At 35.2% G+C, this 19,590-nt stretch overlaps 1 protein-coding gene across 1 annotated transcript in view; it reads right to left on the bottom strand.

Annotated features, from left to right (window-relative positions):
* Positions 1-11,426, bottom strand: part of slc12a4 (solute carrier family 12 member 4) — a 19,002-nt gene extending 7,576 nt beyond the window's left edge. The window contains exons 1-7 of the mRNA XM_026267568.1: positions 11,288-11,426; positions 1,871-1,968; positions 1,558-1,686; positions 1,303-1,449; positions 605-659; positions 364-494; positions 21-262 (exon numbers count right to left, since the gene is read on the bottom strand). Coding sequence (XP_026123353.1) covers positions 21-262; positions 364-494; positions 605-659; positions 1,303-1,449; positions 1,558-1,686; positions 1,871-1,968; positions 11,288-11,426 — 941 coding nt within the window. The remainder of the gene's footprint in view (positions 1-20; positions 263-363; positions 495-604; positions 660-1,302; positions 1,450-1,557; positions 1,687-1,870; positions 1,969-11,287) is intronic.
* Between the last annotated feature and the right edge of the window lie 8,164 nt (positions 11,427-19,590).

The raw sequence follows: 19,590 nt of genomic DNA on the forward strand, positions 1-19,590 counted from the left end.
TCAAATATATAAAGACTTACGGAAACTCAGGAGGGTGGAAGACAGATTTAATAGCACCGGCATAAATGGAAACAATGGAGATTATCACACAGGCCAGGAAAAGGGAGGCGAGTTTGTTGACATATTTGACTCCCACAAAAACAACAACAGCCATAAGGCTCAAACATATTGTGCCATAGACCCGCATATTATTCAGCATTGCACCACTCCCTGCATGAATATCTGCGGGATGGAATATGGCAGCCTGAGGAATCAGGTATTTCTGTGGACAATAAGAGTTGATCAATGATTATTTTCATTGCTGCATCATTTTGGGGTTTGGATCATTGTTTGTGTGTGTTGTCACATTAAAATGAGACTGACCAGAAATATTTCAATTGCTCCCAGTATGTACATCGCAGCAGCGAAGGTTGTGCCCAAATAAAAACAGAGCCCAACTGCACCACCAAATTCAGGGCCCAGAGACCGAGATATCATGAAATACGCCCCACCAGCTGCCAATTAAAAAAAAAAAAAATTAAAAAAAAAATAATTAAACTAAAATCTTCAGTACTGATATTTCTTGTACAATGTTATAATACAAAGGATAAACATTTAAAATTACCTGGAACTACACCATTAGTGGCTATGGCACTCATTGAGATTGCTGTTAACATTGTCTGTTAAAACAACAAACAAAAAAAAAATCATACATTTAAACATTTTAACTATATTTTATGTTACATATTATCCTGCTTTCCACATATCAAACTCACTTTGTGCACTAATGGCAAAGTTACAGAGTTCACACACAGCTACTGTTTAAATTGTCAGTGTTAACTTTTATTTACTGGTTTACTATTTCTAGTGCTTCATATTATTTGACATATTGTCTGTATCTTGTTTTGGACATGCCAAACTGCTTAAAAAAAAATGTTAGGCTGCTTGTTTACAGGACAGACGACGAAAAGCAAAAGCAAGAGTGTGCATGTTTTTGTGGCATATCAGGACACAACTCTGTATAAAGACATGGGTATGATACAGGTATTACAAGGAGAGGGTGACTTATGAGGACATACTGTAACCCATGTCCCCATTTTTCAAAATGCTTATAAATCATACAGAATGAGTTTTTTTTGAGAAAGCAAAAATGCACAGTTTCCTGTGTGGGTTAGGGTTAGGTATAGGGTTGGTTTAGGGCCATAAAATATACAGTTTGTGCAGTATAAAAACCATTATGCCTATGGGATGTCCCCACTTTTCACAAAAACAAACGTGTGTGAACATGTCTGTGTTTGTGAGGGTGTGTCTGCAGTAACTCACACAGGAGCAGCACATGAGAACGATCAGGAAGGATTGGACGACACCTGCTGTTCCTACTATCCAGGTGAGACGCAGAAAGAGAATCACACCGAAGATGTTCTGCAGACAGGGCAGATACACTCCCATCAGTGTGCCCATATTCGGAGACTACAGAGAACATATCAGTAGAAGAGAGAAAAGTCTTTCAGAACAACATGGTTGCAGATGTTTTGGTTACAATGAAAATATCATATTATGGAAATAACATTTTATAACCTTGGGCATTTGTCTGGATGCATCAGCACTTTCTGCCTCTTCATGTTCTTTGGCTCCCTGAGTTACATTTGTGTAACTGACCAGCCGACTGAGAAGAGATGAGACCTTCGGTCGGATATCCAACTCTTCCTATGGAAAGATACACCTCAGCACCAATCATACTAAAACATAATTCTATACATGACATAATATGAAAACTATTCTTATTTTTTATGTTGAATTTAAGAATGTTATCGAGACAACAGAAGCAACCAAAGCCAGTAAAATAGCAAAGAGAATTACAAAGAGAAGGAAATAAAGATGTAAAATGAACCTCAAAGAGGGCCAAGTTTTTGTCGTAGTAGTCATTCCTCTTAGCTGCCGAGTCTGAACTGCTGAGGAAAGGACTGTCTTCTTTATGATTGCCATGACCTGCAGGGGGATGACATTTAAACTGCATTTACTGGATTTAACAGGCATACACATCATTCCAGTGGGTGCATATGGTGTCCATTTTTATTTTATGTGTTTATTTCTTTATTTTAAACTAATATCTCATAATTCTTAACTTGCTTTAATTGATTTTTATTATGCTTTTCCATGTATTGTATCATCACACGAAAGTAATTTTATCTAGATTGGTTCAATACTTACTGCCCATTCAACTGATAAAGCATATTTTGTTCAGCAGAGAGAGAAAGAGAGGAAAAGAAAGAAATGCAACCATTTTTAGCATACTTTTTCCCCTCAGAATAACTGTAAGTTTTTGCCCACATTTAATTACTGTATGTACTTCCTGTCCTACGCCCACTAATTGAATGTGACTAATATACTATTTTTTTACACTCTTACATTGTGTAACAACTGAATCATATGAGATCATTTTGAGACATGCGTTCATGACCTCTAGACTGGACTATTGTAATGCACTTCTAGGTGGTTGTCCTGCATCTTCAATAAACAAGCTACAGGTAGTCCAAAATGCAGTCCTTACCAGGTCAAGAAAATATGATCACATTACCCCAATTTAACAGTCTCTGCACTGGCTACCTAATAAGTTCTGTATCAGTTACAAATTATTTTTTTACTTATCTATAAGGCCATTAATGGTTTAGCTCCTGCGTACCTAACTAGCCTTATACCAGGCTACAACCCATCACACTCCCTAAGGTCATAAAACACTGGACTTTTGGTAGTTCCTAGGATAGCAAAGTCCAATAAAGGAGGTAGAGCTTTTTATGCATTTGGCTCCCAAACTCTGGAATAGCCTTCCTGATGTTCGGGGTTCAGACACACTCTCTCTAATTAAATCTAGATTAAAAACACATCTCTTTTGCCAAGCATTCGAATAATGCATCTCATAATTTGTGACTGCAGTTGTATCTGCACATTCTTATTCTATTGATTGGGTTAAACTAATTAATTTTATTTTGGAACAGCAGCTATGCTAATGATGTCTCTATTTGTTTCTGTTTTACCATGGGATGTAAGATTTACACAAGCTCAAGTCTGGATCCAGAACACCTGAGAGGAGATGATGCCAATCCCTCAGAGGACCTCAGATGATACTAACCCTGAAACAACATAGAGAACTAACAAATATTGCTACTTTCTATGCAATCACATTAAAATAGCTGTTAATAGAGTTCATCGTCTGGCTGACTACGTCTTGTATACATTTTTCTGAAAATTCCTGTCATTTGCTCATAAACTGATCATCACTTATAAGCTACTACTAAACACACACACACACACACACACACACACACACACACACATATATACATATATACATATATACATATATATATATATATATATATATATATATATATATACATACTGTATATTGCTCTACAGAGGGTAGAAACAAGCTCATCTACAACACACTTTGGGCACATTTTGAAGAATCAAATACTCTGTTGTTGGCCAGTGACAAAACAAGTCATTCTGTCACACTATGACATAAGTAACTGTCATAATATATAGTCCAAAAACACACAAACAGAAACATATACACTCCTAAATAATCTTCCTAACTTCAGAAACAGATATATGCAAAGAATATATCTCTTTTAACATTAGTCCACATTACAGACCTGAATTCACAATTAATTAGTTCATTAATGCAACCATATCATAAACTTGCTCACAAATACACAATAAAAAAGATAGTTAATGGAAATTGTCAATATTAAACTGAAATCTCTGTTTTTGCAGTTTGCTTGCTATATGTCTAACTCACCTGTGTCCAGGAGCAATTTGTCATTATAGGTAGAGTTTGCATGAACATTGCTGTGGGTCAGCATGTTTGTCTATGGACAGCAAGGCAGGCACACTGTCTATATCCAAGTCAATGTGAACTATTAACTTTTACCAGGGCAGTGCAGAGACCTTTGGAGGGGCAGGTGCTCAAAGTATAAAAGGGGCAAATAGAACAAGGTTTTAAATGGCGCTGTTCAAAATATCAATACAGCTATATATTGTGATGCATTCCTTGCGGATTCACGTATCGATATGGATGATTATGTATTGATACAGCAGCAAATGCTTTGAAGCAAAGAAACAATAGAGAAGACAATTTTAAGTTTAAAATAATAACAGCTCTGGGATTAGAAACTGAAATGTCTTAAATTGTCCCAACCTGATGGCTTTTTCTTCTCTGTTTCAGCATTAATCTATTATTTTAACCATCACTACTACTCTTGCACCTAATCAATAAGTCCACCTTAAATATTGATACAAAACATAAAAAACTGATCCACTGGAATATAGTGATTAATATTATTATTACTGTTGTAGTTGTTATTGTCTAAAATTGAACACCTTTGCAACGTAAACAAATGACAGGCTACATTTGTTATTCATATCCTTCACACTGCACTTTGATGTCAGGAATATCATGCATTTTTTTATTGACATTGATATTTTTACATTTATTTCCAGAGAGATATTATTGAGTTTAAAGGCTAAAGTGGTCTTGCTGTTGTAAACACTGTTGCTATTGTAGAAAAAAAAAATATTTGCCTCACATTTAAAATATAATTATATAATTAATTCCTGAATTTTTATAATGATAATTCAGAGAATGAGAAAATCTGAATAATCCTTACCAGTGTTGTGATAATTATTTTTAAGGCACTCAACGTGTTAAAAAATAAATAAGTACTGTAATATAATTAAAGTTTAGTCAAATAACATAAAAAAGACCAGACCTCTCGATGCCTGTGAAACCTTTCTCCCTCAAACAGCACGCTAGTGTTCCTACTACAGGCTACACACAGCAACTTATCTGCATGTTCTCACATCATATCGTTCTTGTAAAATAATAATAAGTAAATAAACATCAAATACACTTAGCTGAGAATGAAACACCACTTACCAGCTGCCACAGTTCTGAAAATACAATTAAAAATGCGCGTGCGGCCTGAAGAATTTTCCCGGTCAGGTGAAAGGTCATCATATTGGTCATTTATTTACGACTAAATTATTAATTAATAAATTGTAATAATATTATGATTGGGCGTTGGCAGGCATTCACAAAAGGGTATGTTATTACAAAAAAAATTCGAGGAAATTTTGCTTTGACAAAAGGGCACTTTTGGGGCAAAGGAGCAGGTGCTCAAGTGAACCGGTTCTTTCGGACAATTCGATCAAATAAACCATTTGAAAAAAAAAAACGGTTCACCGGTTCTTTTGCGCTCGATGTAATGTCATTAGCGATGACTGCCCTTAATTCAAGCCTTCAGTTTACCCGCGCTTATAACATAAGCACAGAATCAGTTCAGAATCAATCACCAAAAGAATCAGTTCGGTTCAGACGAGCTGTGAGTCAGTCTGCTTCACACTGAATCACACATGCGCAGTATCATCAGCTCCTCGGTTCTCGACGAATCAGACGCGTCTGACAGAAACGGTTCTCAATGAGCGCTTGAGAACTCCTGACCTGATATTTAGATATACTATTCTTCAATAAATATATTTGTTTGACAGGGAAGCTGTGCGCAAACAGGAATATATATTATTAAAAAAAATAATAATAATAATAAAAAACACCCCAGAAAAAGGGCACTTTCTCTCCAGGAATAAAGGGGGGAAGTGGTCAAGCCCCCTTTGATGTCTATGTGTGCACGTGCCAGACTTTTACTAAGAGAGCAGGGGGGATTAGAATTTACCCACAAACACACACATGCTTGCCAATGGTACATTTGCCAAAACACGCGCGCGCACACACACACACACACACACGGTCCCACAGGTTAAAAAAAGCATCCACTGATAAATCAGAAACACTGCTACACACTTACACAAGAGATTCAATGTGAGCAGGGCCTTCCATAAAACTTTGAATCCATAATGTTAACACATTTTAAACACTTGTTTAATTAATGAAATGCCTGAAATTGTAACCAGTTTGGGATTCAAATGAATTTGGGATCTAAAACAAATATTTAAATGAACCATTTATTTGGTCTCTAATCAAATAAGTAGGCCTACATTTGTGACACTAAACATGTTCACTGCTTTTAGGTTTCAATATTTTGTACAAAAGTCATGCTAAATACTATGACATCCTAAAACGTAAAATGTATTTAGTAAATATAACTCAAATTTATATAAATATAGCATCTTTACCTATGGTCTCCAATCAATACACTTACTGTAGAACAAACAAGAACACAATTGTCAAATGCTGCCATCTAGTGAACAAGTTTTCTTCCCTCAATCTGTGACATAAAATGTTGATATTTTTTAAACACTAAAAAGATGTTAACATCTTTTTTTTTCTGAGCAAGAAAAGTTTGAGAGAAACTGATATGTTTACTAGATATGTTTAACAGATTGCTTCTACACAAAGCCAAACAGAAATGGTTTGACAGCCTCCACAGAGAATGTGTCTCGCTGTGTAACTGCAGGAGGGGGAAGCCTGAGCTTTATGGCGGCAGGTCTGAACACGTAAACAGGACTGTGCCAAAAGCTGCAGATCAAAGCCAAAACTACTAACCTCACACATGTGGTGTTTCGAGTGAACTGAGAGACTTCACATGCTTATAGCAACATTTATCCAGTGGACAAGAACGTTACTTGTCAAGTAAAGACTGTATAGTCATACTTTTAGATGCTACACAGTCATTCGTTTTCAACTATCTGAAAACATCACACACATAAGCTGTTTTTGCACAGTGCAAAAGAAGACTCGGGCACATTTGGTAACCAGCTGTAGAAAACAGCTCTGTTCAAACATCTGTAAATTGTTGCTCAGACAATAGCCCAATAGCGATTTACCTCCAAAGTGAAATATTTTGAAGAGACGAAACCAGTTGTCTTGGAAAATACAACAGCTGATTAACCCCAGGAAATGATATTGCTGTTAAGGAGGTTGTGTGAAATTGGCCAAATATTCAATTTTTTTAAACATTTAAATTCTTCTTTATTAGTCAAAGTCATGCAGTTTAGGCTGATTTAGCCCTTTTTGGCAATGTAATGTCTTATGATGGCATACTTGGTTCCTTGATGTGATTGTAATATTATCCAAAGTGTAAGTGTATTGTTAACAACCTTTGTCTTTGATATTTTTAATTAGTTGTTTGAGACTAACCTTATGCTCATCACTGTCTCAAGCTTTCATTACAAGTAAACAGCTCCAGTGAGTATCTTCAGAACAGTCAAATTAAATGCCTGCAATAGTAGTAATTTAGTTCAATGGAGAGGAGACTTGGGAAATTACTGACTTTTACGTTGTATTAATGCTTACCAGTTATACATGTTTCATTTTAGCCATATCAATGGCTTTTTAACAATTTAAAGATGAGAAAGTAAGCTTTTACCAGAGTGTTTTAACCTTTAACAAAAGGGGTGGACTGCCTGTTTTTTCATGAGAATTTGTTGCACAATAGCCCATCACTATTAACAGACTTTCTAAATTAGATGAGAACAGTTGAATAAGTCTGTGGAATTGGACCCTGCTGGGAGAACAGAATGTACGAAGGCTTTGATGTGCATTAACAAGAGAGAAGAAGCTGTACTGTACAGATGGAGTTTCAACAATTAGAATCATTAGCAAAAGATAAATACAATATATACTCAGAAGCACTGTATTAAAACAACGCTGTGAAAAAGTGATTAATGTCAATAAAGCACTGCAAATACTTAACTTTTACGTGATGATCATAGTTTATTTATTTTTTAATAAAATATACTTTAAGATGTCAAATGAACACAAGGCCTACACTGAAAATGTCTAAATTGTGCTTCTCCCAGCATGTGGAATAAATAGTTTTGATTTTCTCTTTGCAGGTTTTATTTGCATCGTTGAATATATCTTGTTTAGTAACCTGTTATCATGTGATGTCAGGGCAAATATGTTATGGAAAATTATTATAGTTGATTGTTACCCTTGTTGTGCACAACGGTTGAGGTATGTAAGTGTTGAGTGCTTGATGATGATTGACTGTATTTTCTGGCTTGTGATTGTTAATGTTATTAGTGTTTATGAGATGTGGTCAACATTTTCAGACAACACTCACTCTCCACAATTGTACATTTGTCTTTGTAAACATGAGATAAAGTAGGTAATACTGCACAATTTAAAACCACATAAATAAAGGTATAATGTGTATGTAATTCTTTTATAAGTTCATGCAGCTTACAACATCATTACGTTATCTAAACAGGTATACTACCTTGTACACTGTTAAGACTTAAAAAATTATTTTTTTAAAGAAATATTGTCACTATCATCTAAATTAGTTCACCATCAAAAAAATAAAATAAAATAAAATAAAAAAAATAAAACACCCTTCAGTCAATCCAATTGGGAAATCACAGGATCACATTCACAATAGGTTATTTATATCCCCCCACAAAAGGGTAATAGTTAAATAGGATCTCTGTGTTGGAGATATTGTAATTCTGAAGTATCATATCACCATATATTGTGGGCATGTCCAGTCACCTGTTTTTGAAGTACATCCCATCCCTATTTTTTTTTTTTTTACTTAACATGCTAAAATTATTAATGATATTAAGATTAACTTAAGGACATCTAAGTGCACTCAACAGTGCTATTCTGAACCCAACTTTCATACACTCAAGTACTCAAGTGGTAACTAAATAATTTTTTTAACACATTTTAGCACATTTTAGGTGTTCCTAAATAGCACATTTGAGCAGATCTTAAGTTTATCCGAAGAATAAAGAATACTTTTTAGTATATTTAGTACACAATTTGGGCTATATTTTGGAGAAAGTGGAAAGATTTTTTTGGACTCTGTGATTTAGTAATGACATAATAGATATTATCATACATCAGTACTTTAACTTTGTTACATTATACCTTGCCCTGCTGGTTTGTTTTCATATTCATATCTTTATTTTTCATTTTTATTGTCTCTATGTTTCATTCTTGTTTAAAAAAAAATAAAATAAAAAAAAATAACAAATAATTGTTTTAAGATCAGTAAGAGATAGGTCAGTTTAAGACATTCTGTGCTTGTCAAGTGCAACTGTCTTTCAACAAAAACTAATGCAGGCCCTCTTAGTGGAAGGCGATCTATTATTAACTTAAGAAGCCAGAGACATTCTTAGTGTTAAGGACTGCCAAGCAGCTCCCACTTGAAAATAGTATGATGTTGCTTTTTCCATGTCACATAACTACTCCTTCGGGTTATATAGTGGATGACTGCCTCCATGATCATCAGTTGAGGAACACACCAACTGGGTTTGTGTTAAACCCACTCAAAAATCTATAAAAAAAACTTGTTCCAATTGTGTTAGAAAACTGTTTGTCAAAGAAATCCAGCTAGGGTAGTTATAATAAAGTCGTCTCTCTTTAGCTGCTGATGCTAATGAACTCCGACAGCTTGTTTTTAGGACTGTATTGAACAGGAATTGATTACTTTCATATATGAGGGAAAATAGTTTCTTTATCTGTCTTCATCCCTCTCTTCATCTGTTTTCCTATAAGTAATGTGAAAGTAAAGCATGACGTGGTTCATGGGTTTGACTGAGAGCTGATACTTTTCCATTACAGGCCTGTTTCAGCACAATAACCGCAGTGTGCCTTCCTGCTCTAAACGTCACTGAGCTAACCCACTAAAAAACAAAGTTAGCACTGTGAACACCCTCCTTCTGCTCTGCCCCTCCTAAAGTTAAATGATCCACCAGTGTGTCTGCCACATAAGTCTACTCTTACTCATCCAGCTACACCATTGCTTAAACAGAGAAAATCATGCAAACTTATTTGGTATAAAGAGATCTACAACCTCAAAGACCACCACAATTTCCGCGACCACCTTTTCTGATGTCAAGCTTTGCTTAAATGTTCAGAAGACCCTCTATGAGGTCATTGGGTTGAGGCGACGGCTTAATTTAAATTCACAAATGCAAACACATTAAGGGCCAGCATAGGATTTATTCGAGTCATGGACAAACACGTCATCTGCTAGGAAATTATACATTTAGAAATAGGATAACGTAATTGCATTTCTGCAAGTATTCCAGCATGTTATTTCCATACTGAGATGTTGAAAGAGAGAGATTGAAACACAGAAAGATTTTAAAGAGCCAATGGTAAAAACTCTCAAAAATTTGTCTATTTAGTAAATTTTCCTTTTTCTACTTTTCTGTAATGAAATGTCCTTTTGGGCCTCTTTCATTTGGATTATGTTCCACTCGTCATTTACCTCTAAAGTTAGCTGTCTGAGATTATGGGGTTCTTTGCTGATGTTGTTGTTGCAATGATTAATTTGTATAATTATTAAATATGGAACATTGTATTGGAAGAATCTGCGTGCACACATTTTCAATCCTTCTTTCTTTTTGTTTAACTCCTGCAGGGATTTATTCAGTGATTCACTTTGTTCATTCATTTTAAGATGCAAGTTCAGCAACTGTTCTGTAAGATGATATTAATTTTTTTTTTACTAAGCCTATAGGCATGAACATGCAAAGACTGGATCCAGCAAAACTCTCTTGATCTTACTAACAGTAAGTCATTATTATACAGTACATTGGCTATATATGTATGTGTTATGGTGTGCCTATCCAATTTACAAAAGCCTCACTTACAAATTTGCACCTTTTTATCCCAACACACAAATGAGAAAAAAGACAGCTGTCTCCACAGACCTGGTGGTCTCTCCATATGCCAGTTACAGCTGCAGTAAACAGATGCTGATGTCTCTTAATCATGCCTTAGTGCCGCACATGTCTCTATCTTATAATTCCTTTCACTTTTTTAAAATGCGCCAGAGAAAGGAACAAGATGGAGGAAAGAAATGCCAGTTAAACCCTCAGCTGTTATTTTGGCACAAAGAGAGGGCTTCATCTTTTGTGTACATGAATACTTGAGGCCTGTCCCATTATTGCAGACCCCCCCGGGTCCCGCCTCTGCTTGGGCTCTTTATTGTTTTCCTTTGTCACCACCGTGGTGTTTGGCATGTCAGCACTGTGCCAAGAGTCCTGAGTTGCTCTTAAATCCCTCCCCTTATATCAAATATACGTCATTTTATAGAGATACAACTTTGCCAACTTTGCCAACAAAAACTGGGATGTGAGTAGCCAGTCGGTCCTGTGACATTACTCACTAAACGACTGCCATGGTTACCGTATTCCTGATGGTTTGAAGATGTTTGCCAAGAATTTTAGGGTTAAATCAAACTTTCAAACTCAAGTTCCAGAGTTAGTTAAACTCAAGTTTACACCTCGGGGACTGTTTTTCACAAAGTGACAAATGAAAGAAAAAACTTACCATCTGAGCTAACCGTGTCTCCATGTCCAGGGTATCCTCCCTGTCCCGTGTCTCTGTAATCCACCCAGTTTATTCCCTCCAGACTGTCATAGTTGGAAGGAGAGTTATCCTGCACTGGTACCACAGTGAAATGGGGCATATTTTTATCCGTTTACCGTGAGTATCTGTCTCTCTCTTTCTCTTCTTTTGGCAGATAGCACGTTCCCAGCTGAACTCTCCCTGCAATCCAACACATTCCTCTAGTCTTCCCTCACTTCCTCTCAATCCATTAGCATAGTCCCCACCTTCCTCCCCTGGTCCCTCCTCCTGTTCGGACAAATAGAGAGGCTTTGACACTTTGGCCTGTCTCACAGTTTCCCCCTGCTCTCTCAGCCGTGAGTCTCGCTCTCACTCATGTTTCCCGGCTTAAAACGTGGCTCACAATCTTGATGAGGAAAAGAATCAGTATGTGTTATGGGTTGTTTCATACTTCAGCTGTCAAACCCAGATCCATTTTATTCTTTGAATGAAGATTGCTTAAAGTATAGTATTATAGGCTAAAATCTCACAGAGGAAACCTTCAGTGGATTTTGTCTGCATGTCAAAAGGAAATGGTAAATACATTGGTAAGGCATGCGTGTACACACAGCAGTCTATTTCAAGTTAATATGTAACAGCTAGACCAAATGGGTTGCACCAAAATGTAGGAATCTTATTTTAAGCATTAGCAGCATATCTACTCATTACTAGGGATTGTAACTTGTAACCTGTATTTAAGTGATACACAAGGGTGTTGGTGACTGTCAGTTTAAACATTTCCTTTCATGGAACTGCATGCAACAAGACCACAGAAGATGTGGGATGGTTGTAGCAGTCTGTAATTAAGGTTTCCATTTTCGGTTGCCTAAGGCCAGGTCCTTCTGTTGTCCTTTCCAAAGCAGAATTTGGTGTATTTTACATTTAAATGATACACTACCTTACAAAGCTTGGGATCAATGATTTTTAACCTGTTAACTGTCACCCCGTCCCGTACGGGATGCCTACATTGACTATACTATATTACAATCAAATCTAATCTAATCTTGACAAACTATATATTGTTGGAAAGGTCTAAGACTCCCAAATATATATTTTACCAATATTTTTTGTTAAAAATTATGTAGGAAAAGTAATGGATTAATTTATGACAAGAGTGCACCCTCAGAAATCTACATTACAAAAGGAGTTTTGACCTTTGTTTAAAAAAAAGACTTCCTCGTTGCCTTTTTCTCTATCACATATTAGAAATCATCAGAAGTTATATATCACTTGAAAATATAAAATCTCAAAATTCATCCTTTAAAACCCATTTTAAAGTCAGACATTGCATTACCATGTAAATGGCACATCAAAATCATGTTACAAAATGTTTTCAGTCATGAATTATTCAAATTTAGGTTTGTATCATGCACATTCAAGTCTATCTTCAAAAACGTGAGTGACAGTTATCAGGTTTAAATGTTTTTGGAGGAAGTCTCTTATGCTCACCAAGGCTGCATTTATTTGAAATTTAAAAATCAGTAAAAGATATGTTGTGAAATACTGAAATAAAAAATAAAAAGAGCTGTGGACCTCTTTACATGTTGTGTTTGTAAAATAATATATATATTTTAAAAATATAATTTAATAAATATAATAAATATTTTTTCTTTTTTTAATTCTAGGTTAGTATCTTTTAAAATGAGTTGGCTCTGTTTTGTTATTTGTTTTGGCTTTTCCCCCTTCTGAAGCTTATGTTGCTCCTTATCTACTTTTGTTTGATAAATGTACCTTTTTCACTTTAAAGAGTGTTTTTGGTGTTTTGAAGCCTTGGGAGTGAGAGCGGGGACTCCAGGGAGTCTTTTGATTGTTCTGAATTATTTATTTTAAAAAATACTCTTTGAGTAGAGATTTGACGTCATTTGTAACTATATATATATATATATATATATATATATATATATATATATATATATATATATATATATATATATATATATTAGGACTGGGGAAGTTAATGCGTTATAATCACGTTATTATAGTTTTTTTATTATTATGAAAGTCTGTTGCTCACAAATCATGGGCCACAGGAGGGGATGCTCTCGATCAAATTATTTAGGCTAAGCATCAGCATTACTGTTATTTCAACCCGATCTCTTGCACGATTGCTCAGCACAGTGGAGTGCATTGTTTTGTTAACTTTGTGGTTTATTATTTTGAGTCATATGGGACACAGTAACACAGCCCTCTCACAATATATTGCTTTACATACACACAATATATATACTTACATACACATACACATATACAGTGCCGTAAAAAAATTTTTTTGCAGCCTTCCTGTTTTTTGTTTTTTTTTTCATATTTGTGCAATCAACTAATTTTAATATTACACAAAGATAATGCAAGTATATACAAAATGCAGTTTTTAATTATGCTTTCATTTATTAAGGAAAAAAATATTTCCAAACCTACCTGGCCGTATGTGAAAAATGTATTTAAATTTTTTACATTTTACCCCACATCATTTCACTGTGATACCAGTAAAGTAATACACTTAAAACACTTAAACACTTAAAAAGCAACACATCGTGCATAAAGCCATTTCTAAGGTTTTGGGACTCCAGCGAACCATGGACAGAGCCATTATCCACAAATGGTGAAAACTTGGAACAGTGGTGAACCTTCCCCGGAGTGGCCGGCCTACCAAAATTATTCCAAGAGGGCAATGACCAGTCATCTTGGAGATCATAAAAGAACCCAACACAACATCTAAAGAATTCCAGGCTTTACTTTTCTCAATTAAGATCAGTGTTCATGATTCAACAATAAGAAAGACACTGGGAAAATCTCGAACCCTCCAATGTAGCTGAAATAAAACAATATTGCAAAGAAGAGTGGGCTAAAATTCCTCCACAGAGATGTGAAAGATTCATTGCCAGTTATCGCAAATGCTTGATTTCAGTCGCTGCTGCAAAGTGTGGCAAACCATGTAGTGCAAGGCAGGTTTGGACGGCTCGTTTCCCTTAATAAATGAAGTCATTATTTCAAAACTGCATTTTGTATTTACTAGAGTTTTCTTTGTGTAATATTACAATTTGTTTGATCTGAATCATTTAAGTTTGACAAATGCAAAAAAAAAAATATTATCAGTTTATATTTCCAAACATTCATTTTGCCATTAATCATAATGTTTATTGTTTGCACAAGGAGTCTGAAAAAAGCCAGTGCTCCACACAGACATCAGATCTCATCGTCATCCAGTGTGTCTGGAATAACAAAGAAACAAGACACAATGAGATGGACCAAATCCAAAAGAACTGTGGCAACGTCTCTTCATCATCCATAAAAAGTTTTAGGCACTTGTGTAAAAATGCTGTAAAATTATCATGCTGTCAAAAATAATGGCATAAATAGATTTTCTTTATCAATTACCTTAAATAACTAAATTAAGTCAATGTCTGGTGTGACCATCCTTTGTGTTTAAAGCAGCTTTTGTCCTAGGTGCACTTGTGCATTGTTTTTCAGCTTTGCAGGTAAGTCTTGAAGCATCTTGGATACGTTGCCACAGTTCTTCTGGATATTGTCTGTCTCAGTTTGTTCTGTTTCTTCATGTAATCTCAGATAGACTGATGATGGTGAGATGGTAAAGTATTACATTTACTATACAGTAAATGTGTATACAGTATTTGAAATGGTATACATTTGTTATTTTTGGTGATAGCCAACATCAATATATATTTTCATTTGTTTGGAAACAACACCAAGTCTCTTCTGCTGAGAGATTATAAGAAAATTGTTTTTAATTCTGGTTAGAGCAAAAAACTTTCTTGTTTGAATTAAATAACTAAATTATAACTACATTAAAATATTTTTCCCTGATAGATGCAATTGTAACCTTAACATGCGATTTGTAGATGAAGCAAAAAACACTTTTTTTGAGCTTGTACTTAAATTCTTCTAATCTACACACACTTCACAAAAGGTCTCACATGGGTGTTGTGTGTGTTACACACAGTTCTGAAAGCTGTTGACCACCTGTGTGTTCAATCCCACCTGCCTCAGTTTGAAAAAGAAAACAGGGCCAGACATCCAGTGTTGCATTTACTGAACAAAAGCACATGGCCATGAATAATTATTACCCAATACAATTGAGGACACAAGACAGAATCAGACTGCTTATCCGTTTATAAGAATTAAAATAATGATGTTCTTAGTGTTATCTAAATATAAAGTAGATAGGCTTATAACACAAAGGCCATACATGCATTTAAGTAAAATGTAAATGCATTTTTAATAGAGGTTCTTTCTTTTAAACACTGGTTCTTTCTGCACATTTACCTGGCAGCTAAAAACTGTGTTGTGCATCTGGTGCTCTCTTATGCCAGATGTTTTTGTGCACCCTCAATGGAGACTATTATGCTTTGCCTCAAACCATATTGCTAACAAATGGTATCTTTATACAACACAAAATTATTATTATTAAAATTATTATATTATTGTTGCTTTTGTTAACATAATCAAAAGATGATCACAAAATAAATATTACGATTTTTCCCCCCAGTAGTCAAAATTATGAACATTTTTGCATTTAGATACAGAAGAACTTTGCCTGTTGAATATTAAAAACAAATGAACTAACAAAAAAATCTGGATCTCTTTGTCTTTCATGCAAATCAATTGTTCCTGCTCATCTCCAGTCTGAATCTCTTCTCTCCACTTACCTAATTGCAGATTCGATTATTAGATCTGTAAGCATTTATATTTAATACTTCCTTTTTTTTGAAGGGGATCAAACTGTAACAAAATCTATTTTTTTTTTTTATATTTTCACAAAAATCAATCAAAAAAGATTTACAAAAAGACTGAAAAGAGGACTGTGGACCACTGAGCAAAAATCCAGTTCTTTTTCTCCTTACCCCAGGTGAAAAATTACTAAGTTATGTTTTTTTTCTGGTTCAGGAGTGGTTTCTTGGAATGTGACAGTTGTAGCCCTTTTCCTGAAGACATCTGACTCCATCTGACTTCCTGAAGACTCCAGCTTCAGTCCACTTCTTGTGAAGTTCTCCCAAGTTCTTGAATTGGCTTTTCCTAACAGTCTTCCCAAGGCTGTGGTCATCCCTGTTGCTTGTGCGCCTTTTCCTACCACACTTTTTCCTTCCAGTCAACTTTCTATGAATATATTTTGATACAGCACTCTGTGAATAGCCAGCCCTTTCAGCATTGACCTTCTTGTTGAGGGTGTCGATGATTGTCTTCTGGACAACTTTCAAGCATAGTCCTTCCAATAATTGTGGTTGCATGTTTCAAATCATCCCAATTTGAGTATTAATACTCAAAATTAATCAATCTAATCAAGCTTAAAATGGAATATTCATATTTTTTGAAATACTGAATTTTTTATTTTCCTAAGCTGTAAGTCGTAACCATCAGAATTAAAACCAAAAACTCTTTCAATATTTCAGTTTGTGTGCAATGAATCTAGAATATAGGAACGTTTGCTTTTTTAAAAATTTAATTACAAAAAATAAAGACCTTTGAGAAGCACCTGTATATATTTTACCTCAGATCTTGAAAATAAATGAGTCTGAAGCAAACTTACATTAAAATTGTGAACTCCAAACCAACATCCATAACAAAGTTGGTATCACTCACTCACTCTCTCATTTGAATAATCTATTTTCTGTGTCCACTTTTCTTTACTTCACACTTGCCATATTTTTGCTGTCACGTCGTATCTACACTGGACGCGAAAAAGCATTGCAAATAATTTTAACTTTGTGTCAACACGTCACAAATAGAATGAGTCAGCAGTTTTCTGTAGTGTAGACAGCATCACTATTGATTATAAAAAGTTCTATAATATTTTGTTGAGTCCGATGTAGATTCAATGGTTAATGTCGTTTTCTGATGCTGCGTTTCAATTTTCATGCCACATTATTTAAAATTAGGCAGGCCAAAAAAATGTCTGGGCTGTGGATCCCTGGGTTACAATATTGTGTGGCCGTTTGTACATTTTAATATCTCGACTACCATGTAATTTCATTGAAAATAATCAGAGAAAGGTTGACATACAGTACAAAATGACATTGATATTTATTAAGCAGAGGTTTTTAATTATTATTATTATTATTATTTTGATGTTTTTATATTTACAATATAAAGGTAGCCTATTTGTAGTATTTTCAGTTGCATTTAATAAGTTATAAGGTCTCAGTAGAGCAGGCATCTCAGATTGGGCCCCGTCTATATTCATAAAATCGTAAAATAATTTTTCCACAACACTGCTACTATTAGTTACTACAGCTTCTAGTTCCAGTAGTTCAAAAAACAGAGTTGCTGAATGTGGTATATGTTGCTCCAGGGTTTCCGTCCAAGCGCATAACTGCTAAAACTTTCTAAAACAGCTTCACTCTTACGAAATGTGTTGTTGTCATTCTCACAGTCCTTCAGTAATGCAGTGATATCACTGTAGCATACAGAGTGAAATATTGTTTTTGAGTATGAAGAGAATTAACTGCTAATAATACTTGTGTATTAATAATATGTATTATAGCTATATTTAAATCTATTCTCAAAGATCGTTTGAAGTTCAATTTTAACTATTGCACTGTAGATGTCACTGATGTTCTTCTAATAAAGTCAGCAGTTAAACATTGTTTACTTCCTCCAGCAACCACAAGAAGGCAATGATTACTCAGTGGTGCTTACTGTACCTTAAAAGCACATCAAGTGTGACACAATCCTAAATGCATAATGATAGATAAAATTATATTTCTTATAATTTTTACATAACATCTTAAATTCTGTATCCCACTGGACCTAATTCAATAGATTTTTTGAGGCTAATTTTATGAAGTGCAGACTCCCAGGAAGTACAGAGGGCTCCAGAGACTGTAATCTGTGGTACTGCATGTTGATCTGACAGTGAAGAACTGTCTGGCCAAAAGGACATGCTCGGCCAAGCAAGTGTGAGGCCCTTGCACTCCTACAAAAGTGAGAAAAACATATTCTATTTATCCAATTCCTTTTTCACCCAGTCACCTGAGCGACTTGCAGTCTTCCCATTAAGTTTCAGCCTCATTTCCCCAAGTCCCTCAGCTTTTTAACATTTCTAAAATAAGTTAAAAAATGACTTTTTAATTGCACCTTCAGGAAAAGTCCCTTCAGGATTTTTTTTTTTTTATACAGAGAGCCAAATAAAACCAAAATAAATCTGTCACCTAGAGTTCCCCTTCGAGCAGACTTACAGACCAGCATTGTCTAATAAGAGTCTTAGTGTCTTTAATAACCTTCCAGAAATAAAACTTACTTAAAATAAAGCACTAAAGAGGACTAGGGTCTCTCAGAGGTTTTAATATTCTACATCATGTGTGTGTGTAGAGGGGTCTGTTGTGTTAAAATTACAACTTTTGGGTAATATTACTTTTTTTTTTAAATAATACTTCTGGGAATAGAGAGAAAAGTAGGTTACTAACACAAAGGTCATGTTTACACTTGGTATTATGATTGGTCTCGGTTGATCCAATCACATGTGGGCAACATGGCCATTAAAGAATGCGTGAAAAATATCAACAGCACCCTATCTACACAGGCATCCTTGATTTCAATCTAAGCACAAGCATCATGATATTGGCAGCAGATTTTTGTCAATTATTTTAAAGCAGTACCTGTGATGAGCTATGATGTCATACTGATGAAGTTCCATCTAGTCTTTTGCTTGCTTAAGTGCACTATTTGAGAGGGCATCCATCTGCAGTGGTCTCCACAACCATGGGCATTATCGAGTGCACTCATTCAATTCCATTAACCATACAACTGATGTGCAATGTCCAAGCACTGTAAGGCTGCGTTCCAGGCATTTTTTTTATGCCCTTCACTCGCAAACTTCACTACGTCTCGTTTACTTGAATGTAAGTCATTGGTTATATTGCATGAGTGCCCACTTCTGGAGGAACCCTTGCAATGGACTGAACTGAAACGTCCTATGCCCTTGATCATTTATTGTTCACAATTTTCCCCTTGTACTGGTGCAGTATTCTGTACACAGACGCTTTTAATGGCAACAACATAAACAAACGTTACTGCATGAGTGTTTTTGTGGTCCTAACTTTACTTTCCAGTAGACTTTCAAAATCAATGACAACAGCTATGTCCCTCTAGAGTAGATTATATTTGATAACAGGCTAAATATGTTGTGGACGGACTTATTAATAATGCAAATTCATTCTCTGCCATCAGGTGGTGCTTTAAAGAAAGGGAGAAACAGAGCTTTCCCTGGTAACGGCTGTACACAAAGCAGTGCT

The sequence above is a fragment of the Carassius auratus genome, chromosome 7, assembly GCF_003368295.1.
Source record: "Carassius auratus strain Wakin chromosome 7, ASM336829v1, whole genome shotgun sequence".
In the NCBI taxonomy this organism is placed as follows: domain Eukaryota; kingdom Metazoa; phylum Chordata; class Actinopteri; order Cypriniformes; family Cyprinidae; genus Carassius; species Carassius auratus.